This window comes from Copadichromis virginalis, linkage group LG1, assembly GCF_057382275.1.
Source record: "Copadichromis virginalis isolate Kocher_CV1m ecotype Utaka linkage group LG1, C_Virginalis_male_GT1.1, whole genome shotgun sequence".
NCBI classification, from domain to species: domain Eukaryota; kingdom Metazoa; phylum Chordata; class Actinopteri; order Cichliformes; family Cichlidae; genus Copadichromis; species Copadichromis virginalis.
Window position 1 is genome coordinate 25337474 of NC_140618.1, and position 14437 is coordinate 25351910.

Here is a 14437-nt window from a genome sequence, read left to right on the forward strand (position 1 = left end):
CAACGAGCAGGCCTTTATCAGCCTGTTAACTTATCTGCTTTAGTCTGGACTGGGTTTTTACTGTCATGTGAACTGTCTGCTGGCTGGAAACCAAGATGTGTAAATGAGCAGTGTATGACTGCATGAAAGCCAAGAGGTTTCACATCCTTCATAACATCCCCGTACGTACGTACACACACACACACACACACACACACACACACACACACACACACACACACAGAGGTGGCTGACTGATAAAACTCAGAGGTGTATCAGCATCTGCAGTGTGTGCAGAAAAGTTGATTTTTGGCTGTGATCATTTTTGTGTTTGTGAAACGTCATCTCCAGGTCAACCTGAGCAAAGGTCTCATCGGCCACCCGTAGAGGTGAGCAGGACTTGTACGCTGTCACATGCATCTTGTAAATCCTGGGTCATTAGTGAAAAGTGGCACTGGGTGGTGCTGTATTACCGCTGAGTGTTTGCTGCAGTTAAATATTTGTGCTCTGTAGGAACTCTGCACAGTTTATCCTCCCAAACGGGTTTATTAAATCAAGTCTTAATGCATCAACATCACCCTTAGGAGAGTAGCGGCTTGCACTAAACCACAATCCAAGCGATTTTAATAATGATTTACTGCTTTGTGAACTGAAGGCAACAAAACCATCTGAACAAGCCTATGGACAGCAATCTGTAATTTGTTGGCTATGGATGCAATGTATGCGCATATACATTTTTAGAATTTTAACCCTGCGTAGATTAGAGAAAATCTTGAAGAAACAGCACCCAGTTGTTGTTTTTAAAGTCATTAAATTTGTGAAAGATGGATTAAGGGCTATTCATATTTTTGCACGTGTTCTTTATTAGTTTTTCTGTAATGTAACACCGTTACTAGCCAACAACAAAAGTGCTGCTCTCTAGTTTCTTTCTGACACATGCAGTGCTGAGAATAAGGAAGAAATTAAAAGTTACAAAATGAAAGTTTTATTTGTCTCCCTCTCACATACCAAATGACATACATTCAGATCTGTATTCATAGAGCTTTTTTTTTTATCTTCTCTCTAATACCAGGATTAACCTTCCACGTCAATCGCCATCTGTACAACTCAATATCACGTCTTTCTCTCTCAACTTATAGCACATCGATTCACATATCTAGACTGTAGGTTAATCTTTGTGGTTGTGCTATTAAAAAAGGGGGGAGAAAAAACCACAAAAGGAAGGGTTAGTCTTTGTTATTTTAAGTGTGCCAACGCCCTCAGATGCTGTTATGATGCCTGGTTTGCACGTAAAAAACTAACACTTAGGATCGTTTCACTAATCTGCCTTTAATCAGCATCTGTCTTCTCTTCCTCTTTCTGTCAATGGCTCATCGTTGTCACATATGAACACACAGAGATAACCACACTCCTGCAGTCATATTTTGTTGTCATGAACAGGATGCATATACTGTATATATATATTCCCCCCACCCCCCCCACCCCCACCCTTTTTTTTTCTGTTAATAAAATCGTTGGTTTGTAAGATTCTCAGTTTTATACCTTTTGCAGAGACATACACTTACATGCACACACTTGCAGTTAAACACGCTCTTGTGGTTTACCACAAGGGCGTAACCATTTAGCTGAACTGAAATAATGCACGTCATAAACATCTTTAAGGCCGTATTTTCCTACGTGATGCTGTGCATTGAGCTTCAAACTAACGGTGTTCTCCCTCTCCAGGTTTGGAGATGCGTCACAAACTTTGAATGAAATGTCTTGATAGCGGCGACCTGTGACTCTTGCACTGTAGTTTTACAGTGGGGGAAATAATTATTTGATACCCTGCTGAATTTGTAAGTTTGCTCACTTATAAAGAAATGAACAGTCTCTCATTTTTATGATAGTTTCGTTTTTTACAGAGAGAAACAGATAATCAGTTACGATAGCACGTTACCAGTGGTGTTCTTGGTGACTGTGTTTCAATTGCTTTCAGATCAGTAACAAGCTCCTTCTGTGTAGGTCTGGGGTAATGCACCACCTTTCTCATGATCACCCTCATTCTGTGTGGCAAGATCTCACAAGGAGCTCCGGTTCGATAGCAGTTGATGGGCATTTTATATTTCTTCCATTTCCAACAACAGTTATCACCTTCTCAACAAGCTTTCTGATGGTCATGTAGCCCATTCCAGCCGTATGCAGCTCTACAATCGTGTCCCTGACGTCCTTTGACAGCTCTTTGGTCTTGCCCGCAGTGGTGGGGAGGGTAGAATGGAAGAAACTGATTCTGTGAGCAGATGTGCATCATACACACAATGATATGAGATCAGGAGCATGTGTAATTGATTGATTGACGAATTGTAATCTGTGTGCCACATGGGCACGCAGCCAATCTGCAGCAGGCAGAATTCTGTCTCTGCTGAAGGCATTCAATACATATTTCACTCAGCGACATGCAAATCAATTTATAGCTTTTATATAATGTTTTTCTTTAGTCATATTTTATATCTCGTCAATAAAAATGAAGCTACCATAAAAAATAGAGACTGCTCATTTCGTTCTAAGTGAGCAAAGTGAGCAAACTCAGTTGTTACATCTTTGCATAAAACGGTATCAGTGTTCTCCAGTTATCTGCTGTGATAAATTACTGGGGAGTCCAAATCGCTCGTTGTCGCTAGATGCTCAAATGCAGCTGACAGGACATGTGCAACTTAAAGGAGTTGTATTTTATTACCTCACATGCTAGCAGGCGAGTTTCCCTGCAATGTAGTTATCTTCAGAGGTTATTTATGCAACATGGGTAATACCATGGTTATTATCTATGAAAATAGCCACAGACTCTTAGAGGCGCTATTCAAATGCAGGCAAATGCTCTTGTAAACTGCGTCACTGGTATTCACCCTCAGACACAATGTGTACATTCAGTGAGTTGGGGGGGGGCAGTCTCATTACGTGTGAGTCATTTTCCAGTAGTTTTTGATGCATTAAAACACACGCACATACAGTTGCAGATGATAAAGGCAGAGCTAATATTAAAGACATTATATAATGCTGACTGGTTTGTGTCATAATAATGCATCATTGCGTATTTGCTAATTATGATGATGGTTTATTAAAGAAAAGAAAAATCTTCACTGTAATATTCTGGTAATAGTCCTGCATTCAAATTCTCACTAAAGCAGAAGTGCAGAGGTATCAGGAAAATGTAGAGAAAATGTTGCAAGAAAAACTACCTCCCTCTTTTGAGTGCTGTACTAAAATGTACACTCAATGGGCATTTTATTAGGTACACTTTCCTAGTATCTTTTGCATTCAGAGCTGCCTTAATTCATCATGGCATAGATTCAGCAAGGTGCCGGAAACCTTTCTCAAAGATTTTTGAGATGCCAAATTCTCACCCTATTATCTATCTGAATGTCGATGTAGAAACAGAGACAAGGCAATGTTTTTTCAGTCTTCTTCTATTGTCCAATTTTGGTGACCCCATTTTAACTGTAGCCTCAGTTTGCTCTCCTTAGCTGATCAAAGTGGCACCTGGAATAGTTCATAGTCCTGTTTTAATGTATTTTTTCCCCAGAATATTTTCTCTTTTTTCAGACCATTCTCTGTAAACCATAGAGATGGTTGTGTGGAAAATCCCAGTAAATCAGCAGTTTCTGAAATACTCAGAAAAACAGCCATTCAAAATTTCCTCATTGTCACTTAAATCGCCTTTCTTCCCCATTCTGATGCTCAGCTTGAACTTAGCTGAAATGCACTGAGTTTCTACCATGTGACTGGCTGATTTGTATTAAGCAAGCAGTTGCATACAGTAGGTATACCTAACAACACGAGTACTGTACTTTTGACATTATTAGCATGTTGTAAGCAATTTGCTGTATTCCCACTAATACATGTACCTCATGGAGGCAGAAGTAAAGTCCAGATATTCCCAGGCTGGGGATCAGTGGCTCCAAAAAGATACAAACTAAACCTGAAGATGATTATTAGTGAAGAAAAAAGACCAAACAAAGTTCGACTGCATACTAAGTCTGTGTTAATTTCTCACACTTTTCCCCTCATTTTTGCTGTGTTGTGTCAAGAAAAGTCCTTCCATCGATTTTAACTGCTTCTCCAAGGCTACAGCCGTGGGCTACACCCCAAATAGTCTATTACAGGACTAGGGCTGCCACGATTAGTCGACTAGTCACGATTACGTGGACTATCAAAATCGTCGACGACTAATTTAATAGTCGACGCGTCATTTGAAGCTTTGTAAGATCCCAAAAGACGCAGGAATAAGTAGTAGGATTTAAGAGTGTCATAACGGACTGAAACAGAAGATGACAGCACTGCATGTACAAGGATGCCAGCTGCTGTTAAACCCCAAAGAAGAAGAAGCTGCGTCCCAGAATTCATAGCGCAGCCCAGCTCAGTTTTCAACAATGGCGGCAGCTAGTTAGTTTTAATATTACTCTTATTACGGTATTCTTTCTGGGTCACAAAGTAAACGTTTAACATGTTTTCAGGCGAGAATGTAGCTGTGTAAACCTCAAATATCTGCTCAGTTTATCAAGACACCACATATTTTCAAAAGCTCTCCGACGTTTTCAGAGACGTCTGTTACCTACCAGCTTGATAGCTAGCCGGGAGCAAGGCTCACTAGAGCCTGCGAGAACACCGGACTCCGGGCAAATCGTTTTCAAACCCACCACCGTCTTTCACTACTCAGGTTAAACATGATATATAAGTCACTTGGATAACTTTAAAATGTTATTGTTTGGCTTTTTTTAGTATTTTATTTGTTCCTGAGTAAATCGGTTTGGCTGAGATTAAAGAGATGCTCGAATATCCTCCGGTGTCCTGTTATATTTTAGATCGCAAGGAGCAGACAGCTGAGTTTATTAAACTCCACTGAAACAATCTGCAAATTTCATTAAAATTGAATAAACTATCATCCTGTCTTTATTTTTAGTTAGCACATATCTTAAACACAAGCTGTAAGCTAATGATAGTTATATAAGAGCAGACGCATGCTGGTGCAATAATCTGTACGTTTTACGTCCAATGGATGATGATCTGATTAGTTGACTAATCGCAAAAATAATCGGTGACTAGTCGACTATCAAAATAATCGTTTGTGGCAGCCCTATACAGGACTAACACAGAGAGAAAGACGAACACACCCACAACTACACTTGTGATGGTCTTGAAATAACTAGTTAAACATGTATATTTTTTTGGAGAAATCCAAATCTTTCCACACATACACCTATGTCCTCCTGGAGAGGTATTACAAAGTAATTGGAAAATAAAGCCTTCAAATTATGTAGGAAATTAATAACTACTGCCATCTAAATCTACTCAAATAAATTCTAAGTAGCTTAAAATTAAAATACTCAAGTACAAATTGACTCCAGTGTGTGTGTAATTTCTAATCTTGATGAGGGTTTAACATGCTAACAGGCTGATGAGACATGTTGTCACGGTCCTGGGTCTCCTGACCCAGCGTTTTTAGTTCTTTGTGATTTTTGTATTATTGTACTTGTGTGTGATTTATTCTATGGCTTCTAGTTTTGATCCCTTGCCCTTCATGTCTCTCTGTGTCCCCTCTGTTCTGTGTAATGGTGTCTTTGCATGTTTGAGTTTCTTGTTTTCTGTCACTCTGCATTGTGCATTATGTTCTCATGGTTGGTTTTTTGTTACTCTCTCTAGTCTAGTCTCTTGTGTTCCCAGCTGAGTATTTCCCTGTGTATTTTGGTTCTTAGACCTCTGCCTTATGGTTTATGTCTCTGTATTTCTTAGTTGCTGTCTCCACTGTGTCAAGTTCGCGTCTCTGTGTGATACTTCCTGTTTTACTTTGATGGTCCGTGTCTCATGTGAATGTGTCCTGCTTTGCTTGTCTCGTCAGTCCTGATTTCTCCCATCTGTGCCCTCCTTCTGTGTCTCATTCCCCTCGTTACTTCCCTGTGTATTTAAACCCTGTGTTTCTCTGAGTCAGTGTCGCGTCGTCCCTCATGCTGTGTGGATCTCCCTGTGTGTCTCTCTGTGAGTTTTCCAAGTTCCCAGTTTAGATTAGTTTGTATGTTTTTTCCCTGCCAGCAAATAAAGCTGAGTTTTGAGTTCACCTCCCTGAGTCTGTGAGTCCTGCACTTTGGGTCCAACTCCTGCCTGCTGCACAGCGATTCATGACACATGTAGCCTTATTAGATTTTGAGCTGTTCTAAAGTAGTCACAGTTAATCCCAGCACACCGGCCAGGAGCAGAAACACTGCAGCTAAATGTTCCTATTCCTGCTGCAGACACTGTCCGACTGTTCTTCAGCCCCACATCTCTGCTGGGCTGGGCTGCTGGGTTTATAGAGCAGCGCGGGCCAGCGCCGTTCTATTTTGAGGAATGTGGTTAAAGTGATCTCAGGGGCGTGGCCCAGTAGGCTCAAGCGTGGGCCGATGATGTGTCTTTCACCTGAACGGATCCATCTGTTATATTTAAACTTGACGTCAGAGTCAACAAGAAAAACAAGGACCAGTCTGCGATCATCTTTAACTTTCACCCAACCTGTATTTAACGTTTAAGGACTACACGCTGAATAAAATGCTTTAGGAAACAGCCCTGGAGGCAAAAATGTGAACGTAATCCATGTCAGCTGAATGTCTCCAGTCGTCAAGGCTATGTTTTACATTATGTTTTGATAGACTTTGGTGATGATTCAGATCAGCTGATGGCATTTTATTCATGTATGTACAGATTTTAAACAATGCTGTGTATGCGGACTCTATGCACTGTGACTGGGACATTTTTCTTTCATCATTTATGGTCTTTCTCTTTTTTATATTTATTACAAATATTTTATATTATATTTATAATGTAAAGACCCTACAATAATACAGAGAAAACCCCCAAAATAAAAATAAAAATTACTTTAAGCATGCACTTGGCGACAGTGGGAATGAAAATCTCCCCTTTAACAGGGCAAAACCTCCAGCAGAAGAAGACTCATGGAGGAGCAGTCATCTGCTGTGACTGGTTGGGGGTGAGGGGAGAGAGACAGGACAAAAAGAAATCCATGACTTAATCCATATTTAACTGCATGAAACACTGCGGTGCACTCAGTTCAGGCTCTGAAAGCCAAAATGATATTTGAGGACTTACTCTGTGTAAAGCTTAAATTTTTATGCATACATGTGACTGATTTTAAAACATAATACCATAGATATGCAGCATGTGCTGTCATTAAAAGTTAATCCGTGGTCCTTTACTGCTTATAGAAATGATTGTTTTGCTGTTTTTAGTAGTAAAAAATCAGGAGAGATTCATTATTGGCTCCTGCTGCTCTATGCAGAGCTGACGCTCATAGACGATGGGTTAACAACAGAGAAAGGGGGACAGATCAGAGCCGGATGTGCATGAGTGCACATGGGCAACCTAGATTTGCTCTGGTCTTATTTTTAAATCATTCACATTTCCCATTCACAGTTAATTACAATTCTACCCACCCTTATGGTGTTGCACAAATGTATGAGGAGTGATTAATGCCTACAGAAGGTGAAGAGGCAGTGCAGTTTTCTGCAGGAAATTTGTCTACACAAATGTTGTGTATCATACTTGGCTTTAAGTTTTGAGGAGGCGAGGTGAGATGATTTACATATATGCAGAGGAGGGATAGTTGATATACTGCACAAAGGATGTTGAAGATGGAGCTGCCAGGCAGGAGGAAAAGAGAAAGACCTCAGCGTAGGTTCATGGATGTTGTGATGGAGGACATTTAGAGGGCTTGTCTGGCAGAGGAGGATGTAAGGTATAGAGTTAGATGCAGGAAGATGAAATGCTGTGGTGACCCCTAAAGGGTGCTGCTGGGGAATAGCTGCAATCACAGCCTCGTAAGCTGGAAGAAGTGGTGAAGAGGGCTCTGTTAACACAGAGCACCATCCCCAGGCCCGAAGTAAATGTGGTTATCCCAGCTTAAAATTTGTGAAAAGCTGCAAAGGCACATCAATAATGTTGCAGGCCAACCTCTGCCTAAACCTTTGGTAAGGCCTTATGTGTCAGGAGTATCAGAACACATGAAACACGCTACTCCAATCAGATGTCACGGGACTCTGCAGTTTGTTTACATATTAGGGCCAGTGGCCACTCCTTCAGTGACGAGGATGTGCCTGGACAGGAAGGAGAAGTAGCCATGCTATCAGCATTCAGGTAATCAACATTTAGAGTTTGGGTAATTTGGATTAGGGGGAAATATTGTTGGGTTTTTAGCTGCTCCAGGAAGGAATGTGAAATTAAAGGAAGTTCTGAAATGGGGAAAATAAAAATAAAAACTATGAATTGCAAAGCATGTGTAAAAATGTTTATTTGTCACTCCTGTGTTTGTAAACCCGCAGAAAGTTTTTATGGTTTTCAATAAATTATGTGTCAGATTGATACGAGGAATAATAAACTTGCCAGATTTCTTGAATAAAAGCATTAAAAAGGAGCTCTGATTTGATCTGGAAAGCAAGGAGGTCATTTATGCGAAAATATATCTTTCGCCATCTTACAATGCTGTGTTTGCAGCCATTCCCCAGCTCTCGCTGAATGGTACCAATGATCGGTGGTCATGGCGATCTGCATATTAACAATCATGAAACTGAGTCATTGTTAGGCAACGGTGCTAGTTTCTTTTATTGTGTAACCTCCTCACACTGAAGAAGTCACTTGGATGAGTGATGAATTGATAACATCCAGACCAGAACACTGAAAACATACGTTTACCTTTGTAAGCCTCTGGATGATTTACATTTACATTAGCATTAAAGAACAAAGCACTCTGAGCTTTGACGGGATTAGGAAAATCTCTCTCACTAGTTATTGAGTTAAGTGAGGAATAACACGCCATGTTATTATTAAACTAGTAAACAAATATGCTTTCCTGCATTTGCGCAACGTTCCTAAGATTTAAAAAAAATCTCTGAGTGATGCTGAACAACTAGTTCATGCATTTCGGTTGAACAATTTTAATTCATTATTATCTGGTTTCCCTAAAAACTCCCTGAAAAACCCTTCAGCTGATCTAAATTCCTCAAGCAAGAATACTGACAGGGATAAGGAGAGCATATTTCTCCCTTTTTGGCTTCTCCTCACACAGAAGGTCTTGAATAATCAGGCCCGATTAGGGCTCTTCTCTCTGACACTGCAGGGTTACTTTTGGTTTGTAGAGTATTTAAAGTAGAATGGGAGGCAGAGCCTTCAGCTTTCAGGCCCCTATTCTGTGAAATCAGCTCTCAGTTTGGCTTTGGGAGAAAGACACCTTTTCTACTTTTAAGATTAGGACTAACTGTTCCTTTTTGATAAAGAATATAGTTATAGCTGAATCAGGTGACCCTGAATTCCCCTTGTAGTTACACTGGCCTAGGCTTTTGGGGGCTTTTGGAGTGGTTCTTCTTCTTCTTCTTCACTTTTTACTTTTATACACCACTTTGCATTTAATTATTAGTTATTATTAATCTCTGGCTCTCCTCCACAGTGTGTTGTTTCTGGCTGCCCCTCGCTGAGCCTCAGTCTGCCAGAGGTTTGTTAGGACCGTGTCTTGGAAATCAGCCACAATACTTCCTGTAACATCGCCTTAAATCTTGTTGAATTCAGTTGTGAGCAGCTCTTTACAGCCCATACACAAAATGTACTGAAGCTCACAATACAAATTACTAAGTTGTTTCTGAGTGGTTCTTTTCCCCAAGCCACACCGCTACAACCTACATGCCAAGTCACACTTCAACCACTGACGATATTCATCTTCCTGTTTAGGTGTGGCGACACCGCTTGCAGCACAGACAGCAACAAACAGAGTTAGTTTTGTTTTGCTCTTTTATTCCCTTTGTTTTTTCTTCTTTGTGTGTTCCACATAAAATATATCCAAGAACTCATTAGAATTAGAACTTAAGTTGAAATAAAGCTTATATTCCCTTGCATTAATTTATTTGTATTGCTCTATGGATATGACAAAAATAGCTTCCAGAGGAGCCGCTTGTTTTTTTCATACTTTTAGCACATTTTAAAGCCTGTACCTTTTCACTTTTACTTGAGTAAAGAAGTGGAATCAGCACTTCAGTTTTCACCATACTCACCATGCTTTTACTTGAGTGAATACAATATGAAAAATAATTTAAAATCACAGCTCATGCCTCTCAGATGGTGTCATCTGTGGGCAACTGCTGAAATGTAAACATGATAAATGTAATAATAATAAATAAAAGTCTTTGGGACACGTGAGATTAACTTGATGCAAGGCAATGTGATATTTTCCCTTTAAGACCTTATTCCAAAGAAGGAATATGTCCGATTCAAATTTATTGTTAATATTATTTTACATGTAAAATTTAAAGCTTTTGTTTACAGCAGTTTTCCTGGTGAAAACGCTTCCGCTGCGCTTCAATCGCCCGGCACTGTTCACTCAGCATATACTAGTGGGCGGAGCCGTATAAACCACACCCCCTCTAGCGCGGCTGCTGCTGCTGCTGTTGGTCTGAGGTTGAGTCCGCTTGTTAGAGCTGAGCCAGCCAGCAGCCGGAGCGCGATCGCCGTCTGGGGAGCATAGATGTGCACAACCCCTGGAATATCCGTGCGCTGGAGAGGCCAGAACCGACCACCGTGGAGGACCGTCTTCATTTAGTCGTCATAAAGGAAAGTGCCACGGCGAAAGCATGGCGGTAGAAGAGGAAGGTCTCCGGGTTTTCCAGAGCGTTAAAATAAAAATAGGTAAGAGAAAAAAAATCCCTACCCCCAGCCTGAGCGCCTCAATGGATGGCCCCGTATTCACGGGTGAAGCAGGCAGTCAGTGAGGGGCTGGAGGGACTCGGATCTGTGTTGTTCAGCCTGGTATTGTAATTCAAATCACACGCTTTTTCCTCCCAGCGCACAGGCTAATTACAAAAATGAAAATGTTAAGGGGGGGGGGACATTTCCAGAGATCCAAAGCTTTGGGGGATATTGTGGGAATTTGGCAGCTGGCATTTGGACCCAGATCATGTGCGTTTGATAGAAGTCTCCACATGCGGACTTGAACCGATTAGAAGCAAGCTGTGTGGCTGCACACCAAACATCCGGCTGTTTTTATTATTATTATTATTATTATTGTTATTATTAATAATAGTATTATGTATCTCAGATAAAGTAAGCCTTGATTTCGCCTAAGCTGCAGCCGGCCAGTCATGTTGTTGCACCCCTCCTCCCCTTATCCCTGCTTTCTCTGCACTCGCCCCCTTCCAAAAAGCTTTATGCATGACTGTCTAGCTATTGATTGTTAGCCCAGATTTCTATATTTAGAATTGTAGCTAGTCTCCAGTGGGTAACCCCGGTTTCTAGGAGGTATGTGGTGCACGCATATCTTGTGAATGGAGCCATGAGGACTCGTGCAGTGAGTGCTTTATTGAAGAAGACAGTATCCTAATGTAATTGTCTAACTGTAATATAGTAGTAACTGCATGTAAGCCCGCATATATCAAGCGCAAGAATTGATAATACCGGCTATAACAACAGTCCTGCTTTCATTTTTATTACTCTTTAATTGTTTGTGCAAAACAGTCTTATATGTGTACTTTCTCTTTTTTTTTGTTAATGAATCTGTGGGACTGTTGCTAACTTTGGAAAATACTTAACAATAAACTGGATTTGCAAAGCAAGTTTTGAATACACGTTTCAGGTGTCATCAGAGGGAAGACTGTGACGTTTGTTTTGCGAGGGGAAGTGGTCCAAAATGCCGCAGCAGTCTGACCTGTTTGACAGCATGTTCACATGTTTGCCTTTTTAACATCAAACCACAGGGAGCAGACAATCATTTCCTCTGTGTGCTCTAACTGTTATCACGGGTCCTTTTCACTGACATCTGGCACCCAGTTCATCCTGTCTGTGATGTCCACTTTGTTTTGACTCCAAACATGCAACAGAAGGGATGAACAGGGATGAAGGAGGGGTGGGGGGGATAAAAATTTACAATAAACACACATACAAGTTGTGTGCCAGCCAGTATTTCTGGGCACAAAACTCTCCGGTTGTCAGCTTCTCAGTTGAAGTTAGGCTTTGTTTCCAAGCTTCCAACCTCCAAGTGAGTTCCCAGGAGAAAGTTGGAGAAAGAACCTGAGTCAAGTTTATGAAGTACTCCCAGTGAGATACTATGCTCAGACTCAAGGGAGAGTTGGAATATTTAAATTACTATGGTCTCATTAGTTTGCTGCACTTTCTGAATGAGTGTTCAGCCGGCCAGCAGCTTTGAGTTCCTGTTCAGGAAAACCGAATGACTGGAGCAACTCTTCCCGTCACAGATGTGTTTCCTAGATATACGTCTGCTTACAGCTCATGCAAGAAAAGAAAGAAGTGGAAGACTCATATCCTTTAATTCAAGGAAAGAAAACTGTTACCAGTTAAAGTCCAGACCTGAATGTATCTTCAGTATTGAAAACAAATGCAGACACAGGACCGCTGTGAGTGTCATACACAAACATGTTGTATTTTATTACTGAAGAACTACTTAGGCATTAATATTAATGTGTAGTCAGCATTTCACTGTTAGTTGGTTTCATAAAAGCCAGTATAATATGAGCTTTCTTTTAGACATACCGATATTTGGCGATTTAAAAATCCGATATCCTGATATATCAGCCGATATTTTTCTTTATTTTTCAGACACAAAGCAAAAACACATTCTCCTTGATTTTGTTATGTATAGTTATTTGTTTAAATATTTAAATTTTGCCTGACTCTCCTCAGATCAGCTGGTTGTTGTTTGTAGCATTCCAAAGTCAATTGTTCCTAACAGGGAAGTTGCAGAGCTCCCCCTGGTGGACAAACCATGCGGTCACTGGTAACATAGTCGAAGGGTGTTTCTCCTGGCTATTTTTTTTTAAACTTTTGTAAATGTTAGCACTGCTGCATAGACAAATATTGGATGATATTGATACACACTCGCTACACTCAAGGGTTTTTGACTGTTTGTTGGACATCTTGTTGGACTGGAAGTTACTGGATTTTTTTTTACTGTTTTTCTGAAATATAATGTGTTTATTATGGATTTACATGTGCTGAGGTCCATTTACCCATGCCTTTTTATATACCAAACTGCTCTCTAAACCTTAATTGAGAAAATAAAGCAGAAATTAACACATAAAAATAATATTAGTTGGAAGTTGTATTACATCGGCTTGCAAAATGTATTCCATCAGAGGTATAAAGTGTATGTAATCTAAAGTGGAGCTGTGTTACCCTGTAAACTTTTGCCAGTGAGGCATGATTACTGACACTCATGAGGAACATTTACTGTGCGTTTTTATCACTTCCGAGCACTGACCCAATGTTTCCTTCGTCCTTTTTCTTCTGTGTCATCAAACAGTGATGACAGTGGAGTTTATACTGTGTTGTTGCCTAGCAGCAGTCATACTTGCCATCAGTACGATTCCCATGGCGCTCTGCTCCCAGTAATGTCTGTGTAACGCTTGCATCACATTGTTTTCATCAAAGTCTTCTCCTTTGGCGTGAGAAGACATTTTGCTGATGACTCAGAGCTGAAAATTTGCCACATAGTTGAAGACCAGAGGCAGCGAGGGAGAAAGAAGGACTTATTATTGTAACGCTGTTCCAGGTGATGACTCGTCTCAGTTTCCTGGAGGAACACGCGAATGTCGGAAACTGAACGGGGCTACTGGGCCCGAGTCTGTACTGTCTGGGGAAAGGCAGGAAATAGGAAGCTGCCCCCAAATGTCTTCCTGATTGGCTGGACTAGACTACAAAAGAATTGTGTTTTTTCCTGCATGGCAACAAGCTAATACAAAGCAGATGTAGTGAGATGCAGGGAGAAAGGGACAGAGGTGGTGTCTCACGTACAGGAGCAGGCTGCGCTCCGTCTGTCGGCGGCTGTGTCTGTGTCGGCGCTCGGAGAGATGGGAACTCTCAGTGGCACAGCTGGAGTTGGGACTTTGCACTAATTAACAACAACATATGTGCGTTTGGCCTCTCTGTTGCTGCTATGAACATAATCTGACAAACACAGTGCAATTGGACCGACCTACCGATTTGACTCATTTGGAAGTTTGCATTCCTGCGTACACCTCTGACAGCTTCATCAGGGAAAGTTATCACCATAGCCAATAACAATTTACAATCTACACAATAAGTAAAGCGTTGGAAGAAGCTTGTGCAAAAATACTCTGTAAGAAAATATGGAATAACAATCCTTAAAAGTGTGACAGTAGATTTTTTTTGTGGCCTTTTTTTGAGCACTGCCAAAATTCTCCCTGAATGTGTGTTTTACAGAAACCTGCCGTGTATTCAGTAAGCTTTTAATAATGAAAATGGAGTTACCTACAAAGGACAAACAGAAAAAAAGGGACCGGGAGTCCCGGCTCAAGCAAACAAAAGAGGAAGAAACCTGTGAAGTGACACACAATAGGTCCCCTAAACAAACAAAACTGAAAACAGTAGCGCCGGTAACTCCCAACTCAACCTATAGCTGACAAACAAAGCTGTAAAAGCA

At 40.8% G+C, this 14437-nt stretch overlaps 1 protein-coding gene across 3 annotated transcripts in view; it reads left to right on the top strand.

The window, feature by feature from the left end:
- Positions 1-10444: 10444 nt before the first annotated feature.
- rasa3 (RAS p21 protein activator 3) overlaps positions 10445-14437 on the top strand; it is a 40155-nt gene continuing 36162 nt past the window's right edge. For all 3 annotated transcript variants that reach the window (XM_085456309.1, XM_085456319.1, XM_085456329.1), the window contains exon 1: positions 10445-10671. In XM_085456309.1, coding sequence (XP_085312435.1) covers positions 10617-10671 — 55 coding nt within the window. In that variant the 5' untranslated portion in view covers positions 10445-10616. The remainder of the gene's footprint in view (positions 10672-14437) is intronic.